Genomic DNA, 16,524 nt, shown 5'->3' on the forward strand with positions numbered 1-16,524 from the left:
GGAAATCATTGCGGAGGGATGGGACCCTTGAGTGGTGGGGATGGGCGATGGGGTCGGGACTGGGGCTGTGTGAGCAGTTTGCAAAGCTCTGTGTCAGCAAAGCACGGGGGCTGCTCTGCCCTTTGGGGCTGGAACTTAAGGAGAGCCGCAAAAGAGACTATTGAGAGGGGTTGCAACAGTTTGGGTTCAAACATAGCCCGGCTTTGGGAGCTGCAGCCTAAGCCCCACCTCCCCACAGCCCTCCCCATAGCCCTCCCCACCTCCAGGCTGGAAGTTCAAGTACCGAATGGCCCCAGCAGCCGCTGGCAGAGGAAAAGTGCTCCTGGAGCAGTGGGATTGGGATCGGGAGAGCCCTGGAACTGTGAGTATGGCAGCGGCAGGCTGGGCTCGGAGGGAGCTGCTGCGGCTGAGGCTGGTACTGAGATCAGGTCGGGATTAGGGCTCATGGGAAGTTGCTCCCGTTGCTTTTCCCTGTGGTGTTTTGCAAGACTCCTCGAACCATCCGGCTCCGGAGCTGCAGTTTTCCAGCAGCTTGGAAGCTGGAGGGGAGGGAGCGCAGGAGCGATCCCAGTGTCCGGGCGCTCTCTGCACTTGGGTTTTGGGGCTTCCTCTCTGCTGGTTCTTATCTACCCGAGTGCTTTGTGCCACTGGGGCAGCTCCGCTTGTTCCTCCCTATGCAGGGACCTTCCCCAGCCCCAGCCACAGTTCGTGTCTCTCGCACTTCTGCTGCTTCTCTTATGGCACTTATGGCAATGCGTCTGCTCACCCCAGGGCTTGGTGGGGGCTCGGGGTGGGAGCCAGGCAGGCATGGAGCTGACCTGGCAGTGTTGGGACCGTGGGCAAACCCAGGCATCTGCTGCACCAAACCCAGGCATCTCCAGCACCAAACCCAGGCATCTCCTACACTAAACCCAGGCATCTCCAGCCCCAAACCCAGGCATCTCCAGCACCAAACCCAGGCACCTCCAGCACCAAACCCATGCATCCCCAGCACCAAACCCAGGCATTTCCTGCACCAAACCCAGGCATCTCCAGCAGCACATGGCTTGGAGAGGAGCCTATTGACACCCACCCAGAGCAGGACCTGCTCCTGCTTAATGGCTGGACTTGATGATCCTAAAGGTCTTTCCCAGTGCAATTGATTCTATGCTTGGTTATGAGAAGCTGATGGGAGCTTCTGGCTCTGGGAGAACTGGTGGCAAGGAGCAGGAAAGGGTTAATGCTGAGGGAAGAGGCTGTGGGTGAAGATGCAAACAGGCCGATGATGGGTTGCATTCCTCTTGTTTGTTGTGTGGTTGTAACCCTCTTGTGCATTTGCTGCTCAGGGGAGAGCCTGGGGCCAAACCCTGTGTTCAGGGCTGAGCTGCTGCCTCTGCCTGCTCCTGCAGCATCCTGCTGAGCTTTTGTCTATGTGACCTGGGGGGAAGCATCCTTCTTGGTTCTGCCTGGGGCTTGCAATGGTGGAGATGTTGTGTCCTGAAACCCTGAGTTCTAACAGTTAGAGATGAGATTGATTCAGGATCAGAGACATCAGACTGAGCTGAGCTCTTAGGCAGGAGCTCCTTATTGTGAGGGTGCTGAGGCGCTGGCCAGGTGCCCAGAGAAGCTGTGGCTGCCCCATCCCTGGCAGTGCTCAAGGCCAGGTTGGACACAGGGGCTTGGAGCAGCTGCTCCAGTGGAAGGGGTCCCTGCCCAGGCAGGGGTTGGGAATGGAGGAGCTTTAAGGTCCCTTCATCCCAACCCATTCCATGAGTGTAAAAGCTGGAAGAAGGCTCTGTGCTTCACAGAACCCAGTGGATCATGTGTTGCCCATGCTCGGTGCGTCTGTTGAGTTTTGGTTGTCCCAGGTGGGCATGGAGACAATGGGGGTGGCTGCACAGGGATGCTGTAGGGAGACATCCCACCCTGGCTGGGAGCTGTCGTACCCTCTGCTTCCAGCCCCTGCAGATCAGTGTAGAACCATAGAATCCCACCTGGTTTGGGTTGGAAGGGACCTTAAAGCTCCTCCAGCTCCAACCCCTGCCATGGGCAGGGACCCCTTCCACTGGAGCAGCTGCTCCAAGCCCCTGTGTCCAACCTGGCCTTGAGCACTGCCAGGGATGGGGCAGCCACAGCTTCTCTGGGCACCCTGTGCCAGTGGGATCTGCTCAGCCAGGGACAAGGCTGCCCCATCCTTAGCCATGCATCCAGGCTGCAGGGAGAGGGTTTATGTGGGAAACCTCATTGCGCAGGCTCAGGGTTGCTCAAGGATCCTTGATGTCCATCTCAGAGGCTGTAAAACCTGTTAGTGCTCCAGTTCCTGAGCAGGTTTTCCTCTTTGCATACGAGGCACGTTATGCCCGAGGCGTTTGCAAGGTGTGTGCAGGGATTCACCCTGGATCTCCCGTATCTCTGGTGCTTTGGGGCAGTTATTGTGTCAGAAGGGCACATCCCTCCCTCCTTCCTTCCTGTCTCACTTGGGTATGTGCTCAGGTACCTTTCCATAGGGTTTGAAATGGGATTCTCCAGTGGAATCCCTGCCATGCACCTTAAAACATATGGGACCTCTAGACCGTGATGCTCTCTGGTCCTGCTGCTTCATGCCCAACCTTAGATGATCTTAAGGTTGCTTTATGTGATCTTTAGGTGCTTTCAGATAATCTTGATGTCCTTTCCAACCCTATCCATTCCATGGCTCCATGAGCTCCTCACTGCTGCACTTAGTGCTCCAGGTCCAGAAAGGAAAATGCCAGATGAGGATGTTGGAGTAAATCAAAGAATAAGGACAAATGGGGCAAAAAAGAGACATTTGGGGCAGGTTATGAGCAGCACCAGGGATACACAGCTACAGACAGGCCAGAGCTGAGCTGCTTCAGGAGCTTATCAAAGTGCACGTCTATATTTCACCCTACCAGCAGTCTATGATAACCTTCCACAGCTCCCATTAGAGGCAGTGCAGTGTATCCTGCTGTGACTGATACAGCTCCAGTGGGCAACGGAGCATCCTTTCTTCAGGCTCCCATTGGGATCTGATTTCTCACCAGTGCTCCAACCACACTGATCTGCACCAAAAGGCCTTTAACCAGCTGAGAGCAGGTATTTCATGACTTACACTTCTCCCTCCCTCCCTGCACCAGTCTCTGGTGCCTTGTGCTCAGGCAGAAGATGCTGGAAAGGGGAAAAGCATTAGAAAGGAGCATCTCCTCCCATTGTTGTACCTGTCTCCTATGAGAGCCCTCCTTCTAGTTGCTTATTATAGAGTCATGGAAGTATGGAATCATTTAGGCTGGAAAAGACCATTAAGAGCATTGAGCCCAGCCATTAACACAGCACAGCCGAGTCCACCATTAACCCACATCCCCAAGTGCCACATAGGATCATATTATTTGGTTATTTTGCAACATATCCTCATTTATCCTCATTTTCCCTCCTGCTCTTCCCATTTCCTTGCTTTTCCCACCCATGCTGCTGGTTTAGGTGGCATTTCCAGGCTCTGAAGTACTTCATCCTGGCTCACCCCAGCACTCCTCATGCAGCCCTTCAGCCTTGCTCAGCTGCTGACTTTGCTGCCTCCCCTTTGCAGCAGCTTTGGGGCTCTGGGGACCTTGGTCTGGTCAAAAATAGATCCCAACCCAGCTTCCTCTGTGGTTCCTGGCTCCAGTTTGCTCCCAGTGCTCCGTGGGGATGCTGTAGCTGGAGCTCAGCTTTAACCAGACCCAGATGCATGTGCCCTGGCTTGAGCCATCCCACGGATTCAGTTCTTGGTGTCTCAAGCTGTTACCTTGCTAAATGGGGACTTTGGAGCTTTGTGACCTATCTCAGGACCTGCCCTGAGCCCCCAGGCCTTGAAAATGTTCATCTTAAAGAGAAATGGAGACAGTGATGTAAGACTGGAGAGACGTAAGAGCAGATGGGATCTGAGGCAGAAGCAAGGATGCTCAGGGGCTGGAGCAGCTCCTGTATGGAGCCAGGCTGAGAACATTGGGGCTGTTGAGCCTGGAGAAGAGAAGCTGCGTGGAGACCTCAGAGCAGCTTCCAGTGTCTGAAGGGGGCTCCAAGGATGCTGGAGAGGGGCTCTTCATCAGGGACTGCAGTGATAGGACAAGGGGTGATGGGTTCAGACTGAAACAGGGGAAGTTCAGGTTGGAGATAAGGCAGAAGCTGTTCCCTGTGAGGGTGCTGAGGCACTGGCACAGGGTGCCCAGAGAAGCTGTGGCTGCCCCATCCCTGGCAGTGCTCAAGGCCAGGTTGGACACAGGGGCTTGGAGCAGTTGCTCCAGTGGAAGGAGTCCCTGTTGCAGGCAGGGGTTGGGAATGGACCCATCCCAGCCCATTCCATGATGCTGTGATTCCATGATGCCAGCATGGACAGACCCATGGTTCACATGGGTCAACAAGGAGCTGTGGGAAGGTTCAATGGGATGTTACTCTTGCAGACAGCAGGAAGCATCCCACAAGTGATTGGGAAGCAGCAGGAGTGAGATGTCAAGTGGGGATCATGGAGGGTACCAGACTCCTGATGGCTCCATAGACCTGGGCAAGCTTTGAAACTACAAGTGTGTGAGTGATTCATGTTATTGTGCAATCCCAGCCTTGTGGCTCATGTAACTCAATGAGACTGTGGATCTCAGCCCCATCATGACCACTACGAGTCCTTCCCTCTGTGCTCTGAGCCAATTCTGCCTTGGGTGCTTTCCCCTCTTGCAGGAAAGGCCACCTCAGGCCCTGAAATGGGCACTTTCCTCTTGGCAAGGATGCATGATGATGGAAAGTGTCAGCACTGAGGTCATCCAGCTCATGGGGACAGTCCCAAGCTGTGCTTATGGCTCTGCTGGCCTTCATCTGCAGAGCTGCAGGAAGCTCCTTCAGTGCTTCAGAAATGACCACCCAAAACAACCCAGGTTTGCTCAGTGCTGCTTCCCACCATGTCCTCAGGCTGGATTTGTGCTGCCTTTGCCATTAACAAATACACATTGAGCTATGGAATCCTGGAATCCCAATGGAAGGGACCTCAGGGATCACCTGCTCCAAGCTCTCCAGGCACAGCATGACCCAGACTGGATGCTCAGCACCCTGGGCAGCCCCATCTTCAACACTGGGGAGTCACCACTGCCCTGGGGAGATTGTTCCAGTGGCTGCTTGTTCTCACTGGGAATTTTCCCTGTTGTTTCCAATGGGAATCTCCCAGCAGTAACTTGTGCCCATCACCCCTTGGCTTTCCCATAGGGTTCCTTGTCCAAAGGAAGTCTCCATCTCCTCTGTAGCCACCCTTTAAACACTGGCACATGGGGATAAGGGCTCCCCTGAGCCTCCTTTTCCCTATGGAGGTGATCCAGGGGCAGAGGTCCCCAGTTGCAGATGCAGGACCAGGTGACCTCCACATCTGCATGACAGCACCCACGGCTCCATCTCCTCCACATCCCCCTTTGCGGCTCCTCATCTCCATAGGGGATGGTTTGGGTACCCCCAGAGGAGCTCCAATCCCTTCCCTGCATCTTGCAGTGCTGGAGCAGGGCTGGTGCCTCCCTCATCACCCGTGCTGGTTCCATGGGTTTCAACACCAGTTTCCCCTTTTGTTCTCATCTCTGAACTTCTCCATCGCAGGTTTCCTCCCGTCCTGTTCCCGTGAGGCTGCTGGGATGTGTCATCCTCATTCCTCATTATGGGAAGGCATCGAGTTGGGCTCATTTCACTTGCACTTTGCTTCTGTCAATTGGTGCAAGATAGAAACAGCTTTTGGGCACATGTCCCCATCCCTTTTCTTTCCCAGTGTTTTCCAGGCAGGCAATGATGGGTATACACTGTCTTTGTCTTCCCTTGTCTTACAGAGCATCTTCACCCCCTCATCTTCCAAACCAGCTTCATGTTTAACGTGCTTATAAATACCCACACTGACACCATTCCTGTTTTACTGCCTGTAAATGGGAATTATGCAGCAGGAAGACAGATTCTGGGATATTTGCTGCCATTCTGTGTCCCTGCTGGGGTTTAATTTGCTGTGTTGTTGCATTTGCTGTTATTTACTCAAGCTCTGCTGAGCCCAGCACGTGCTTGTGCCTGTTCAGCTCACAGGAGCCGTGCTGCTGTTGTTAATAAAGGGCTTGTGATAGGTTTATGTCCTTGGGAATGGGGCAGGATGCTGGTGCCACTGGGACCGGTCCCCCGATATCCCAGTCAGGACATTGTGCCAATCCCAGTGGAACTGGGAGGTCTGGGGGCACTTCCCCCTTGTCATGTAGGGATAGGAGAAGGGGATGGCTTTAAACTGACATTGGGGCTGTGGCCATGGGATGCCATGTGTGCAGGATGAGGCTTCAAACACCAGGGCAGCATCCTCTCTCCTTTCCTGCAACCAGCCCCATGGACAGGGTTTCTCCATGTTGGTCTGGTGCTGCTGGCAATGGGATATTCCTGCCAAGCTGGAGTTGGTGCCACCACTTAACTTCAGTCCTGGATGAGACATTCATCAGGACAACGTGTCCTGCTTGAGGAGGCCTCTTGGTGACCAAAGGGGGTGAGCTTGCCCCATACAGGGATGGGAAGGGATGTCCAAAAAGCACAATGGTGGGCAAGGAGTGACAGCAAAGGAAGGTTCCTCCCTATACACCTCCCCATGGAGATGCCTTAGGAGCAGGGGTCTCCTCCTCCTGGGATGGTCTTCACCATGGATGGGAAGCAGAGAGAGCACAGGCAGTGTCTGCTCCCATCACAGCTCCACATCCCTCTGTCTCATACAGCAGCTCTGCTCTTGGAAACCCTCTGAGCATCTTCATCTGAGCACTTCACCATCCATCCTCCTTTCCCCTCCTCAGCACAGTGAAGCAGCCCTGGGGTTCCTGTGCTGCTCTCTCATGCTCAGCTTTATCCATCACCTCCACCATAGCTACCTTCATGCACACACAGAGGACGAGAGGGGTTATCTGAGCCCAGCGAGGGATTCACGACACCAAACTGCTCTGTTGAAGCTCCCAGTGATGTATTTCACCTTTTCTCCCCCAAATCTGGAGTGTGAAATTCATTTGCCAGGGAGACACAGCCCCAGAGGCTGGGTCTGGGTAGGATGCAGGCGGTGGTGGCAGGACCGGTGGCTGTGAGCAGCATCACCAACCCTGGCATGAAGCCCCTTACAGCCATTGCTGCACCCTAATGAAGTGGGAAATGGCTCCTTTAGGTGCCTGCAGGTAAACTCTGCAGTGAAGTTGCTTCTCCCATCAAACCCAAGGGTTTTCAGAGCAGTGGTAGGAGTCCAGTGAGGTGCATGGGCCACTGGGTTTCACCCATCCTGTTTCAGTGCAGGGGCTCACGCAGCAGGACCCCAACCAGCACCCATGGGTGTCACTCACTCACTGCAGGGAATCCTGGAACTGGGTTGAAGGGACCTTAAAGCTCCTTTGGTTCCATCCGGGCAGGGACCCCTTCCACTGGAGCAGATGTGGCATCACCACTTCCATCAGTCCTCGCAATGGGCAGAGGCACCAGAGCTGCTCCCATCACAACACTCAAACCAATGCTTTGCTGCTTGGCTTAAACCCCTCCTCTGTATGGGATAAGCTTGGTCTGACCCCCTGGTTTTGAGCTGGAGGAAGGGGTTTGGCCTGGAGCAGATGCTCAGGGATGCTGTGGAATCATCAGAAACTCATTGCAGCATCTTAGCTTTATGGTGCTTTATTGCTTAGGACAAAGTCCTTTGTGCCTGAAGCTGAGGGCACAGTGCAGGAGTTGCAGGGAGGGAGGGAGCAAGGTTCTTACAGCACCTTTTCCTCCCCAGTATGGCCAGTGCTGTGCTAAGTCAGCTCCTGCTGCCCCATTCACAGCCTTTGCCTGTCCCAGTTTATCCACTGCTCCCCAAACCCACTATAGGGGCAGGTGGTGTCTATTCCCTGGCTTATTCCTGGGGAAACTGAGGCACAAAGATGGGATGCAGCTTGCTCTGCAGTCGAGGTTGGGATCTGTTGGTCCTGGTACTGCAGGGCTGGGCTGGGAATGAGCTTGGGTCAGGCTCTCCCATACAAGGGATGGCATTCCAAAACTCGTAGTCTCCTTGGTTAGTGAACACAGCTCTACCAGTGCTCTCTACCATTTTCTCCTACTGGGAAGACCATGAAAGCTGGTTAGGGAAGAGGCTGATTAATTGGATGCCAGGCATGGAGCAACCTGCTCTAGTGGAAGTTGTCCCTGCCCATTGCAAGAGGTTGGGACTAGATGAGCTTTAAGGTCCCTCCAACCCAAACCAGTCTGTTCTATGGTCTGATTCTCTAATTCCATGTCCAGCAGCTTCCTGGACACCCAGAGGGGTTAAAGGATGTGCACATTTAGGGCCTCAAAAAGATGGGCAAGGGACCAAAATACTCTACAGACCACAGGGTTTGTGGGTCTCATTGAGTGCATCTTTGGTGAGGCAGCAAAGGCATTCCTATGGATAACCAGGGAAAGAAGGGCACTAAGCCTGCAGTGGTTACCAGCTCCATGGCCATTCCCGTCCCTGGAAATCCAGGCTCAGGCTCCTTTTGCTTCCTCTCTTACCACCCTTCTTCTTTCTCCTGTGTCTCCCCTGAGCATCCCAGAGGCTCCAGCAGCAAACTCAGTGGCTGTACATGATTCATCCCAGCTCTGCTCCTAGAGACAGGCAATGTGGTCTGGAGACAGGCTGGTGCTTTAGCTCCTGCTCTGCTCAAGCCTCCAGAGGCTCAGGGCAGCTTCTCAGATGCTGTAATTCACAATCGAATTCACTGTATCGATCCCATCCTGTATTTGTTGCAGCAATATCTTGTCTGGCAATGGGGCTGAGGGCAGCAAGCGCTTGCAGAGGATGATGTAGGGATTCTAATGCAGCAGCTCAGGTCCCTCTCCTGGATTTACCTCCCCTGTGCACTGCATTTAATGCTTGTATAAGTGCCACTGTTAAGTCTCCCCTTGCTAGGATATACATCACCCCATTCACTTGTTAATCTGTTTGAGGCTGTGGTACTTGCTCCTTTGCTTTCATTAGGGGGGAAGTGGAAGGACTCAATAAGGCAAAGCCTTTCACCCCCTTTGCTGTAGAGCCTGCAGATGCCACTGAGATGGAAACATCGATTAGAGTGCTCAACAACAAGCCTAATGGGTTTAACGTGCCTCCAAACAATGCAGCTTCCTGGAGCAGGAAGCCTGGTACTAAAGCCCAACAAAGGCATCGTCCTCCCAAACATCATTCGTGCCACAGATGTGGCTGGTTAGAAGGGAGGGGGATGGAGGATTCCCATGGATTTACGTTTGTTTGGATGGTTCAGTTTAGGTGGGAGGAGCCTTGAAGGGAGGGGAGAAAACCCCATGGAAATGGTGGAAATGAGAGGCTGGAGAGGATGGTTCTGATCGTGGAAATAGGGAATGGTTTGGGTTAAAGGGGCCTTAAAGCTCTTCCAGTTCCAATGCCCTGCCAGGGATGGGGCAGCCACAGCTTCTTTGTGCCAGTGCCTCAGCACCCTCCATCAGACACCCAGTGTATGGAGGGGTGCAGAAGAGCTTGCTGAGCCCTTCTTCTACCTCGGAGCCTGCAGGGAAGCCCCCAAACCCATGCTCAGACAGGCAGAGTGATGGTTGTGTATTGGGAAGGCAGTTTGGGCAGGCAGCACTTCCAAAGCTGCTCCATCTCATTCTGCACACCATGGCCCTTGCAACCATCAGCCTTGGGAGCTGAAACCGGTTACATCCCACGAGGACATACAGCAGCAAATGTGACCTCAGCCATAGCATCACCTTGGTGGGATCTTCATGTCTGGGCAGATCCTTCACACTTGGCACAAGTCTGCTCCAGCACCATCCAAGGGCTGAGCTAATGCTCAGATGGGGCTTTCTTCTGGACCCCTTTTCCCATCTCTCCAGTGCCATGGGTATTTTTCTCCCTCCATAGCATTGACCTTCAACTACAGTGTCACCATGTGATGTATATTGCAAATGGGCCTGGAAAGCTGAGACAGCTGATATAGAGCTTATATAGAGCAGCCTCACAGGGAACAGCTTCTGCCTAAGAGCTCAGCTCAGTCTCTTCTTGGGCAGGTTAAAGCCATTCCCCTTGGCCTGTTCCTACAGGCCCTTGTGCAGAGCCTGGATCCTGGTCTCAGCTCTATCTAACCAGGAGCTGCTATGGGACAGTAGAGTCCCATAGGAAAGAGAATAAGGCTCAAAGAGGTTTGCACCAGCACAGCGGAGACCAGAGCCTGCCCTAGGCACCATATGAAGCCCCTAGGATGCTCTTTGCAGCCAGGGTTGAGGATGGGGATAAGGGGTCTGGAGATCTGCTTACTAATTTAGATGGTTGATATAGGCATGTGGTCAACAACAGACAAAAAGAAACCAAGATGTCTTATGTGGGTGAAGAATATAAAGGGTTTGATCTCAGCAAATAGAGTCCTACAGCTTGGGACAGTAAAAAATTACCCCCTTTCCCCTATGGAATCCTGATTACAGCATCACTGAGCGGCTGAGGTTGGAAGGGACCTCTGGAGATGAAGGCAATGCACCTCCTAATGCAGCCCAGCCGGCTTTCCCTGCTGGCTTGTGTTCAACCCTACAGAGCTGGGTGGCCAACAGACAATGCTGGGGCATCCCCAGGGCAGGACTTTGCCCTTGTCCAGGTTGGACTCCATGAGGTTCTCCATTGAAGGGCAGCACAACCGTTGGCTCCATCAGTTGCTCCTCCCAGTCCTGTATCTGCTGGGAGTGACTGAGGTGCTCTCTGCCCCTCACCTGGGGCACTGATAAGGGTGGTAAACAGAACTCACCCAGATAACAACACCAGACTCAGACCTGTTTGGGTGGAATGGAGCTTAAAGTTCACCCAGTTCCAATCCTCTGCCTCAGAGCTCAGCTCAGTCTCCCCTAGGGCAGGTTCAAGCCATTCCCCTTGGCCCATCCCTACAGCCCCTTGTCCCAAGCCCCTGTCCAGGTTTCAATGTTCAAACACTGTTGTCCTCACACACCTCAAACAGTGTTTAACCTATTTGGAGTCCCAATTAGGGTTTTGCACCAACTGCTGCTTTGCAGAAGCCAAGTGCAAGGAGAAAATGAAAGCTGGGAATAGTCACTAATTGCTTATGAGGACCATGTGCTGCTGTGTGGGTGCTCACAAAGCACAACGGGATTCGGCTGTGCTGAGCAAGGCGGATTCAAGCAGAGCAACTTATTCTTGTGCTGAATGGTTTCTTTTGGCAGGCGGATAAAGCTGAGCTGACAGGATGACAAGTACCAGCACCAAGAGCAGCTACATGGAGCAGTCCCGGAGAACACTCTGCAGGAGCCCATTTCTCAGTATCAAGGTAAACACCTCCTTGTATTACAAAGGGTGTTATCTGGTAAAGAGGAGTTTGGCTTTCTGCAGAGGAGGCCACGAGGATGCTCAGGGGCTGGAGCAGCTCCTGTATGGAGCCAGGCTGAGAACATTGGGGCTGTTGAGGCTGGAGAAGAGAAGCTGCGTGGAGACCTCAGAGCAGTTTCCAGTGTCTGAAGGGGGCTCCAAGGATGCTGGAGAGGGGCTCTTCATCAGGGACTGCAGTGATAGGACAAGGGGTGATGGGTTCAGACTGAAACAGGGGAAGTTCAGGTTGGATGTAAGGCAGAAGCTGTTCCCTGTGAGGGTGCTGAGGCGCTGGCACAGGGTGCCCAGAGAAGCTGTGGCTGCCCCATCCCTGGCAGTGCTCAAGGCCAGGTTGGACACAGGGGCTTGGAGCAGCTGCTCCAGTGGAAGGGGTCCCTGCCCTTGGCAGGGGTTGGGGATGGAGGAGCTTTAAGGTCCCTTCCAACCCAAACCATTCCATGGATCTGTGATAAGCCAGAGCCAGTCTCTAGAGAAGTCACCAAGGCAGAGCTGCAGAGGCTGGGGCACAGCAGAGGTGCCCTGCATCCCTGAGGGCTGACCCCCTGCATCCCTGAGCACTCACCCTCATCCTCTGTTCCATCCATTCAGCAGTTCTATTTTCAGTCACCTCATAATGGGCTTTAAAAAGAAACCCCATTGATTTCTTTTTTCCCCTATGGAGATGTTCTAAAGGGGGTCAAAGCTTCAGAGCCCAAAGCTGCTGAGGTGCAGGATCAACACCTCCTTTGCGGAGCACAGGTATCTGTGAAGGCAGATGTACAGGAAACTCTTTGGGGGCAGTGCATTTCAGGCCAGACCTGGGCAGGGCAATGCCTATGTCCCCTATAGCTTATGGTTGTTATGGATCCTACCCTGAGAGGGGCAGGGGTTTTGGTGGAGACCCCACTGCTGGGATGCTGCTTGGGAAGCTCAGCAGGGAGATCCTGATGGATCTCCCTAGGTCAAAGCAGCAATCATAGCACCTCAATGAAGCCATGGCCAGGCCTTATCCTGCCATTGCCAAACATTATCCTGGCTACAGCCCATAGCCAAGGAGAGCAAATCCTCCTTTCCAGCTCTATCCGTCACATTTAAACTGCTGCAGGACCTGCTCCCAGCCCTAAGGCAGAGCTGCCCTGACCACGCATGTCACCAAGCACACAGCTGTGCTCAGCACAGGATGTTTTTCCCCAATCTCCCTTCTTTTTGTGTGGTTTTTAGTTGCTTTCAAGAAGTGAGGTCACCGTGTCCGGTTTCCAAATGACTTCCTCAGAGCACATCGCTTCGAGCCCAGGGTTTGAATTGTTATTGCAGAAGCACAAAGCCATTGCACAATGTGGTTTATGTGCTGGCCGGGGCTGGAGGACCAAAAATCACAGCGCTGCAGTTTATATATATAGATGTATCTCCAGAGAGAGGGAAGGTGACATGATGGTTGCCACGTGTCAAAATGCAGCTGAAAGGACCATTCTGGGAATGGTCCTGGGACTGATGGTCCCTAAGCTTAGAGGTACTGGGTATGAATCCCTATAGGCCATCGGAGCAGGTTAAATCAGGTGTGCTGCTCCTTCCATTGAAGCCCAATGTCTTGTCTTGGCTTCAAGGGGCATTAAGCATCCAATGCTGGATGCATGGGTTTGGGAAAAGCTGCTTATGCAAAGACATGGAGAAGGACTTTGGGATCCTCTTTGGAGACTGCTGCAGAAGGAGAAACCTTTTTGGGAAGACTATGTGGTTATTATGGTAACAGCTCATCTGCAGATGAAGGGAAGGAGGCTGGGAGTGATTCATTGCTTAGCAGCAAAGCATAGTCCATAGTATGATCCACTACAGTCAACAGAAGGAGGTTTTGTCCAGTAAAACTGGGATATCTGGAAGACCTGAAAGGCCACTTGGACATTGAAGCTGTGGTTGCTGCTGTGGTCACTGCTCTGAGGTCCATGTTCTCAGGCATTGTGCCATTGGTGAGGTTGATGAAGCCTCTCTTGGTAAGGGCATGTGGGGGAAGGTGAGCGGCCCCACAGGGGTGCTGTGATCCCATGGACATGTGCTTCCCATCCCTGGCACACTCTGATTGTTGTCATCCAGCACCTCGAGGATGTGCCCAATAACCTGCAGCTGGTTTGGATTAAACTGGAACAAGGTGATTCACTGGGGACCCTTTTCCCCTCTCCATAAGCACAGCCCAATGCACAGGCTACTATCATGTGCTGAGGCACAAACCCTCCCTTAAAATAGCATCAGAAGCCTCCTGAACCCATAGGAGCAGCAGGATGGGGACCCCCCTGTGGCAGTGGGGCAGGAGTGTTCAGCTTTCAGAGCCCTTATGTGCAGGGTTTGTTGCCAAACTGCATGATCAACACTAGGATCAGCATGGAGGCTTTGTGAGATGCTTGCAGAGCACCAAGAGAGGAGATACTGGGGTCTAATCCCCAGGTCTGCAGTTTAGGGGCTGCTGAGGGTTGAGTTGGTCTCGGTCTCTGTTCTCTTACATGTATGGAGTGGGAGCAGCAATAAGTCACTGACGAGATACAAGGACAGAGCCTGCAAAACACAGTTAAAAATATCTAGAGAAAACATATTTTATAGATATAAAATACAGAAAAAATATATATTTTAATAGACATAATATAATTAAATATAATTATAATAAGAATTATAATTAAGTTATATTTAATAATCTAATTTTCTATAACATAATTTAATATAGTGCATATATTTTACATATTTATAAATAAAAACATAGAGAATAGCGGAAGATCAATGAATTCCTCCAATATTAATGATTGATGGCAGAGAAACTCCTCCTTCAGTGTGTGCTAGAGGGGAGATGCTCCCATCCCAGGGCTGATTGTGGATGCAGACATTGGATTGGGACATCATTGCCTATGGGTGAAGGCACCTCAGCAAAGACCTGGCAGGGATGCTGCCCTTCCCTCTGGGGGTGGCACATCCCCATAGGAGGAAGGTTGCTCCTCTGGCCCTGCAATGGGGTTGTCTGTGGTAGAGGCCCCTTGGTACCAAGCACCCTGTGCTTCTGCTCTGGTTGCTGTGGTGGGAGCGATCCCAACCCAGAGCCTGAGCAGGGTCTGACAATAACACCTCCAGCTGTTTATGGAAGTAAGGCATTAATGAACCTCTCCCTTCCTTCCTCCCCAGCTACACCAGCGCCTGTTTGGGTTCTCTGGGTTGTTTCAGTTTGGCTGATGTAGAAGGGAGGTGTTCGGAGCCATTTGTGGGAAAGAGCTGGGCTTGGGGTTGCTCCTGGCTTTCTATGGGTGCATCCCACTGTCAGCATCCAGCCCTGGGGAAAGGGTTGGGGTCTGCAGACCCAGGTCACCCTCAGACCCTCTCCTGGGATAGCCCATCAGATCCAGGCTGGCTGAGCTCATGTCCAAGGCATGAAGGGACCCAAGCCTCAAGTCCTTGGGAGAAGTCACCAGATGCCATGGGAAGGTGACATCCTGCCCTGTAACATGGACTGTGCCCCAGATCCAGCTGGGAAAGGCATAGGATGGCATCTGAGCCTGTGTGGTCAGCCCTAGACCAAACACCATTGTTCAAATACCATGGTCCAAATACTATGGGAGGCCCCATAGGAGCCCTGTGAGAGATGCACTGCTGGGGCTCGACCACCCACCACCATCACCCCATTGCAATGGGGCACACTGGGAATCACACACTAGCAATTACCAGCTCTCTATCTCACCATGAAGGTACTTCCCAGCCTAAAACTGCCCCGTGGTGAGTGTGGTTGTCCACAATGAGTCCCTGAGGAACAAGCAGGATACTCATACGGCTTTAACTGCAAGGCCTTCCATTTTGCTCCATTAGGAAAGTAAGTCACCACCATGGGGCAATGGGAAACACAGAAACTGGGAGATCCTGCAAAAGAGAGGGGTTTTCTATGTGATTTCCCATTGACTTGGTATCCCTGTGGAGGTTGGAGAGCAATGGTCTTTGTGTTCCTCTTTGTTCTTCCTTCGCAACCATTTCCATCTTGATTTGTTCTGTGTCTAAACCCCTTTGTGCAGCACCTACTGCAGTTACCACAAGGACATCGAGGCTTATAAACCTCTTGGTCTTTGCTCTTTCAACACAGGCAGTGCGAAGTGTTCAGTGTTGGCTCCTCTCATGTAGCACTCAGTGTATAAAAGGCAAATGCTGAAGGGAAGAGCTGGAAGTGTCTAATTAGAACCTGCTATTGATGGCTTGATCTCCAGCAGCTCCACTGAGCAGCCCCTGGGTATTTCCTTCCCTTCCTTTCATCCTGCTCTTGGATGCCTGTGCAGCTCTTTCATCATCCCTGCTCCCTCTGTGGGACTTGGTGCATGCCTGTGGGCTCCTGCAGGGCTGTCTTTAACCCCCCCACCAGCTCCTGGTGTTACCCAGGACTCCTGTTGTCCACCTCCAGTTTCCTTAAGCTTCAGGATGTCTCAGCACCAGTGATGTCCTCATACCCTTGCATTGACCCTGGCTCATCCCTATGGCTCATTCCCCAGGACCTGTGGTGTGGATGGCATCTCCTAACCCCAGCAGACTGCAGGGACACAGGCTGGGATGCTCTGTGGGCTGCAGAAGGTGCAGGATCCTCCTTGCAGTGCAGGGTTCTGGTCTGGATGAGCAGAGCTGCAGGCAGCAACTGGCTGGGGGGATACCAAACCCCTCTGGTGATGAGCATCGTGGTGGGGTCGCATTTCTGGGCTCCTTGGAGCAGCTTCCAGTACTTAAAGGGGACCTATAGGGAATCTGGAGAGGGGCTTGGGACAAGGGCCTGGAGGGACAGGCCAAGGGGAATGGCTTGAACCTGCCCAAGAGAGGGGAGGCTGAGCTGAGCTCTGAGGCGGAAGCTGGAACTGGATTTAAGCTTTAAGGTCTCTTCCAACCTGAACTATTCTGTGGTCTGAAGAGCAGGACCATTCCTAGCAAGCATTTGGGGTGAAACCAGCCTGTTTTGACAGCTCAGTGAGTGTGGTTGGATGGGTGCAGCCTGTTCCCTTCCCACTGACCTTGGCATCAGAGAACGGACCCTGACCTGTTCTGTTTGCAAGTATAGACTCACCCTTTGGGACATGGCCAAAACTAAGTCTGCATTAGAGTGGAGGGGACCTGAATCAGGGCTCTTGGTGTCCCAGTCCTGTTCCAAGCCTGCAGTAGGTTTGTGAGTGGACAGGACCCAGTCTGGGCAGGGATGCTCTGGGTTGGGAGATTTG

General features: G+C 52.8%; 1 protein-coding gene across 1 annotated transcript in view; it reads left to right on the forward strand.

The window, feature by feature from the left end:
• The first annotated feature begins 249 nt into the window (after nt 1-249).
• SLCO2B1 (solute carrier organic anion transporter family member 2B1) overlaps nt 250-16,524 on the forward strand; it is a 49,756-nt gene continuing 33,481 nt past the window's right edge. Inside the window, exons 1-2 of the mRNA XM_034074452.1 lie at nt 250-361; nt 11,170-11,273. Of these exons, the coding sequence (XP_033930343.1) occupies nt 11,193-11,273 (81 nt within the window). The 5' untranslated portion in view covers nt 250-361; nt 11,170-11,192. The remainder of the gene's footprint in view (nt 362-11,169; nt 11,274-16,524) is intronic.

Source organism: Melopsittacus undulatus, chromosome 2, assembly GCF_012275295.1.
Source record: "Melopsittacus undulatus isolate bMelUnd1 chromosome 2, bMelUnd1.mat.Z, whole genome shotgun sequence".
NCBI classification, from domain to species: domain Eukaryota; kingdom Metazoa; phylum Chordata; class Aves; order Psittaciformes; family Psittaculidae; genus Melopsittacus; species Melopsittacus undulatus.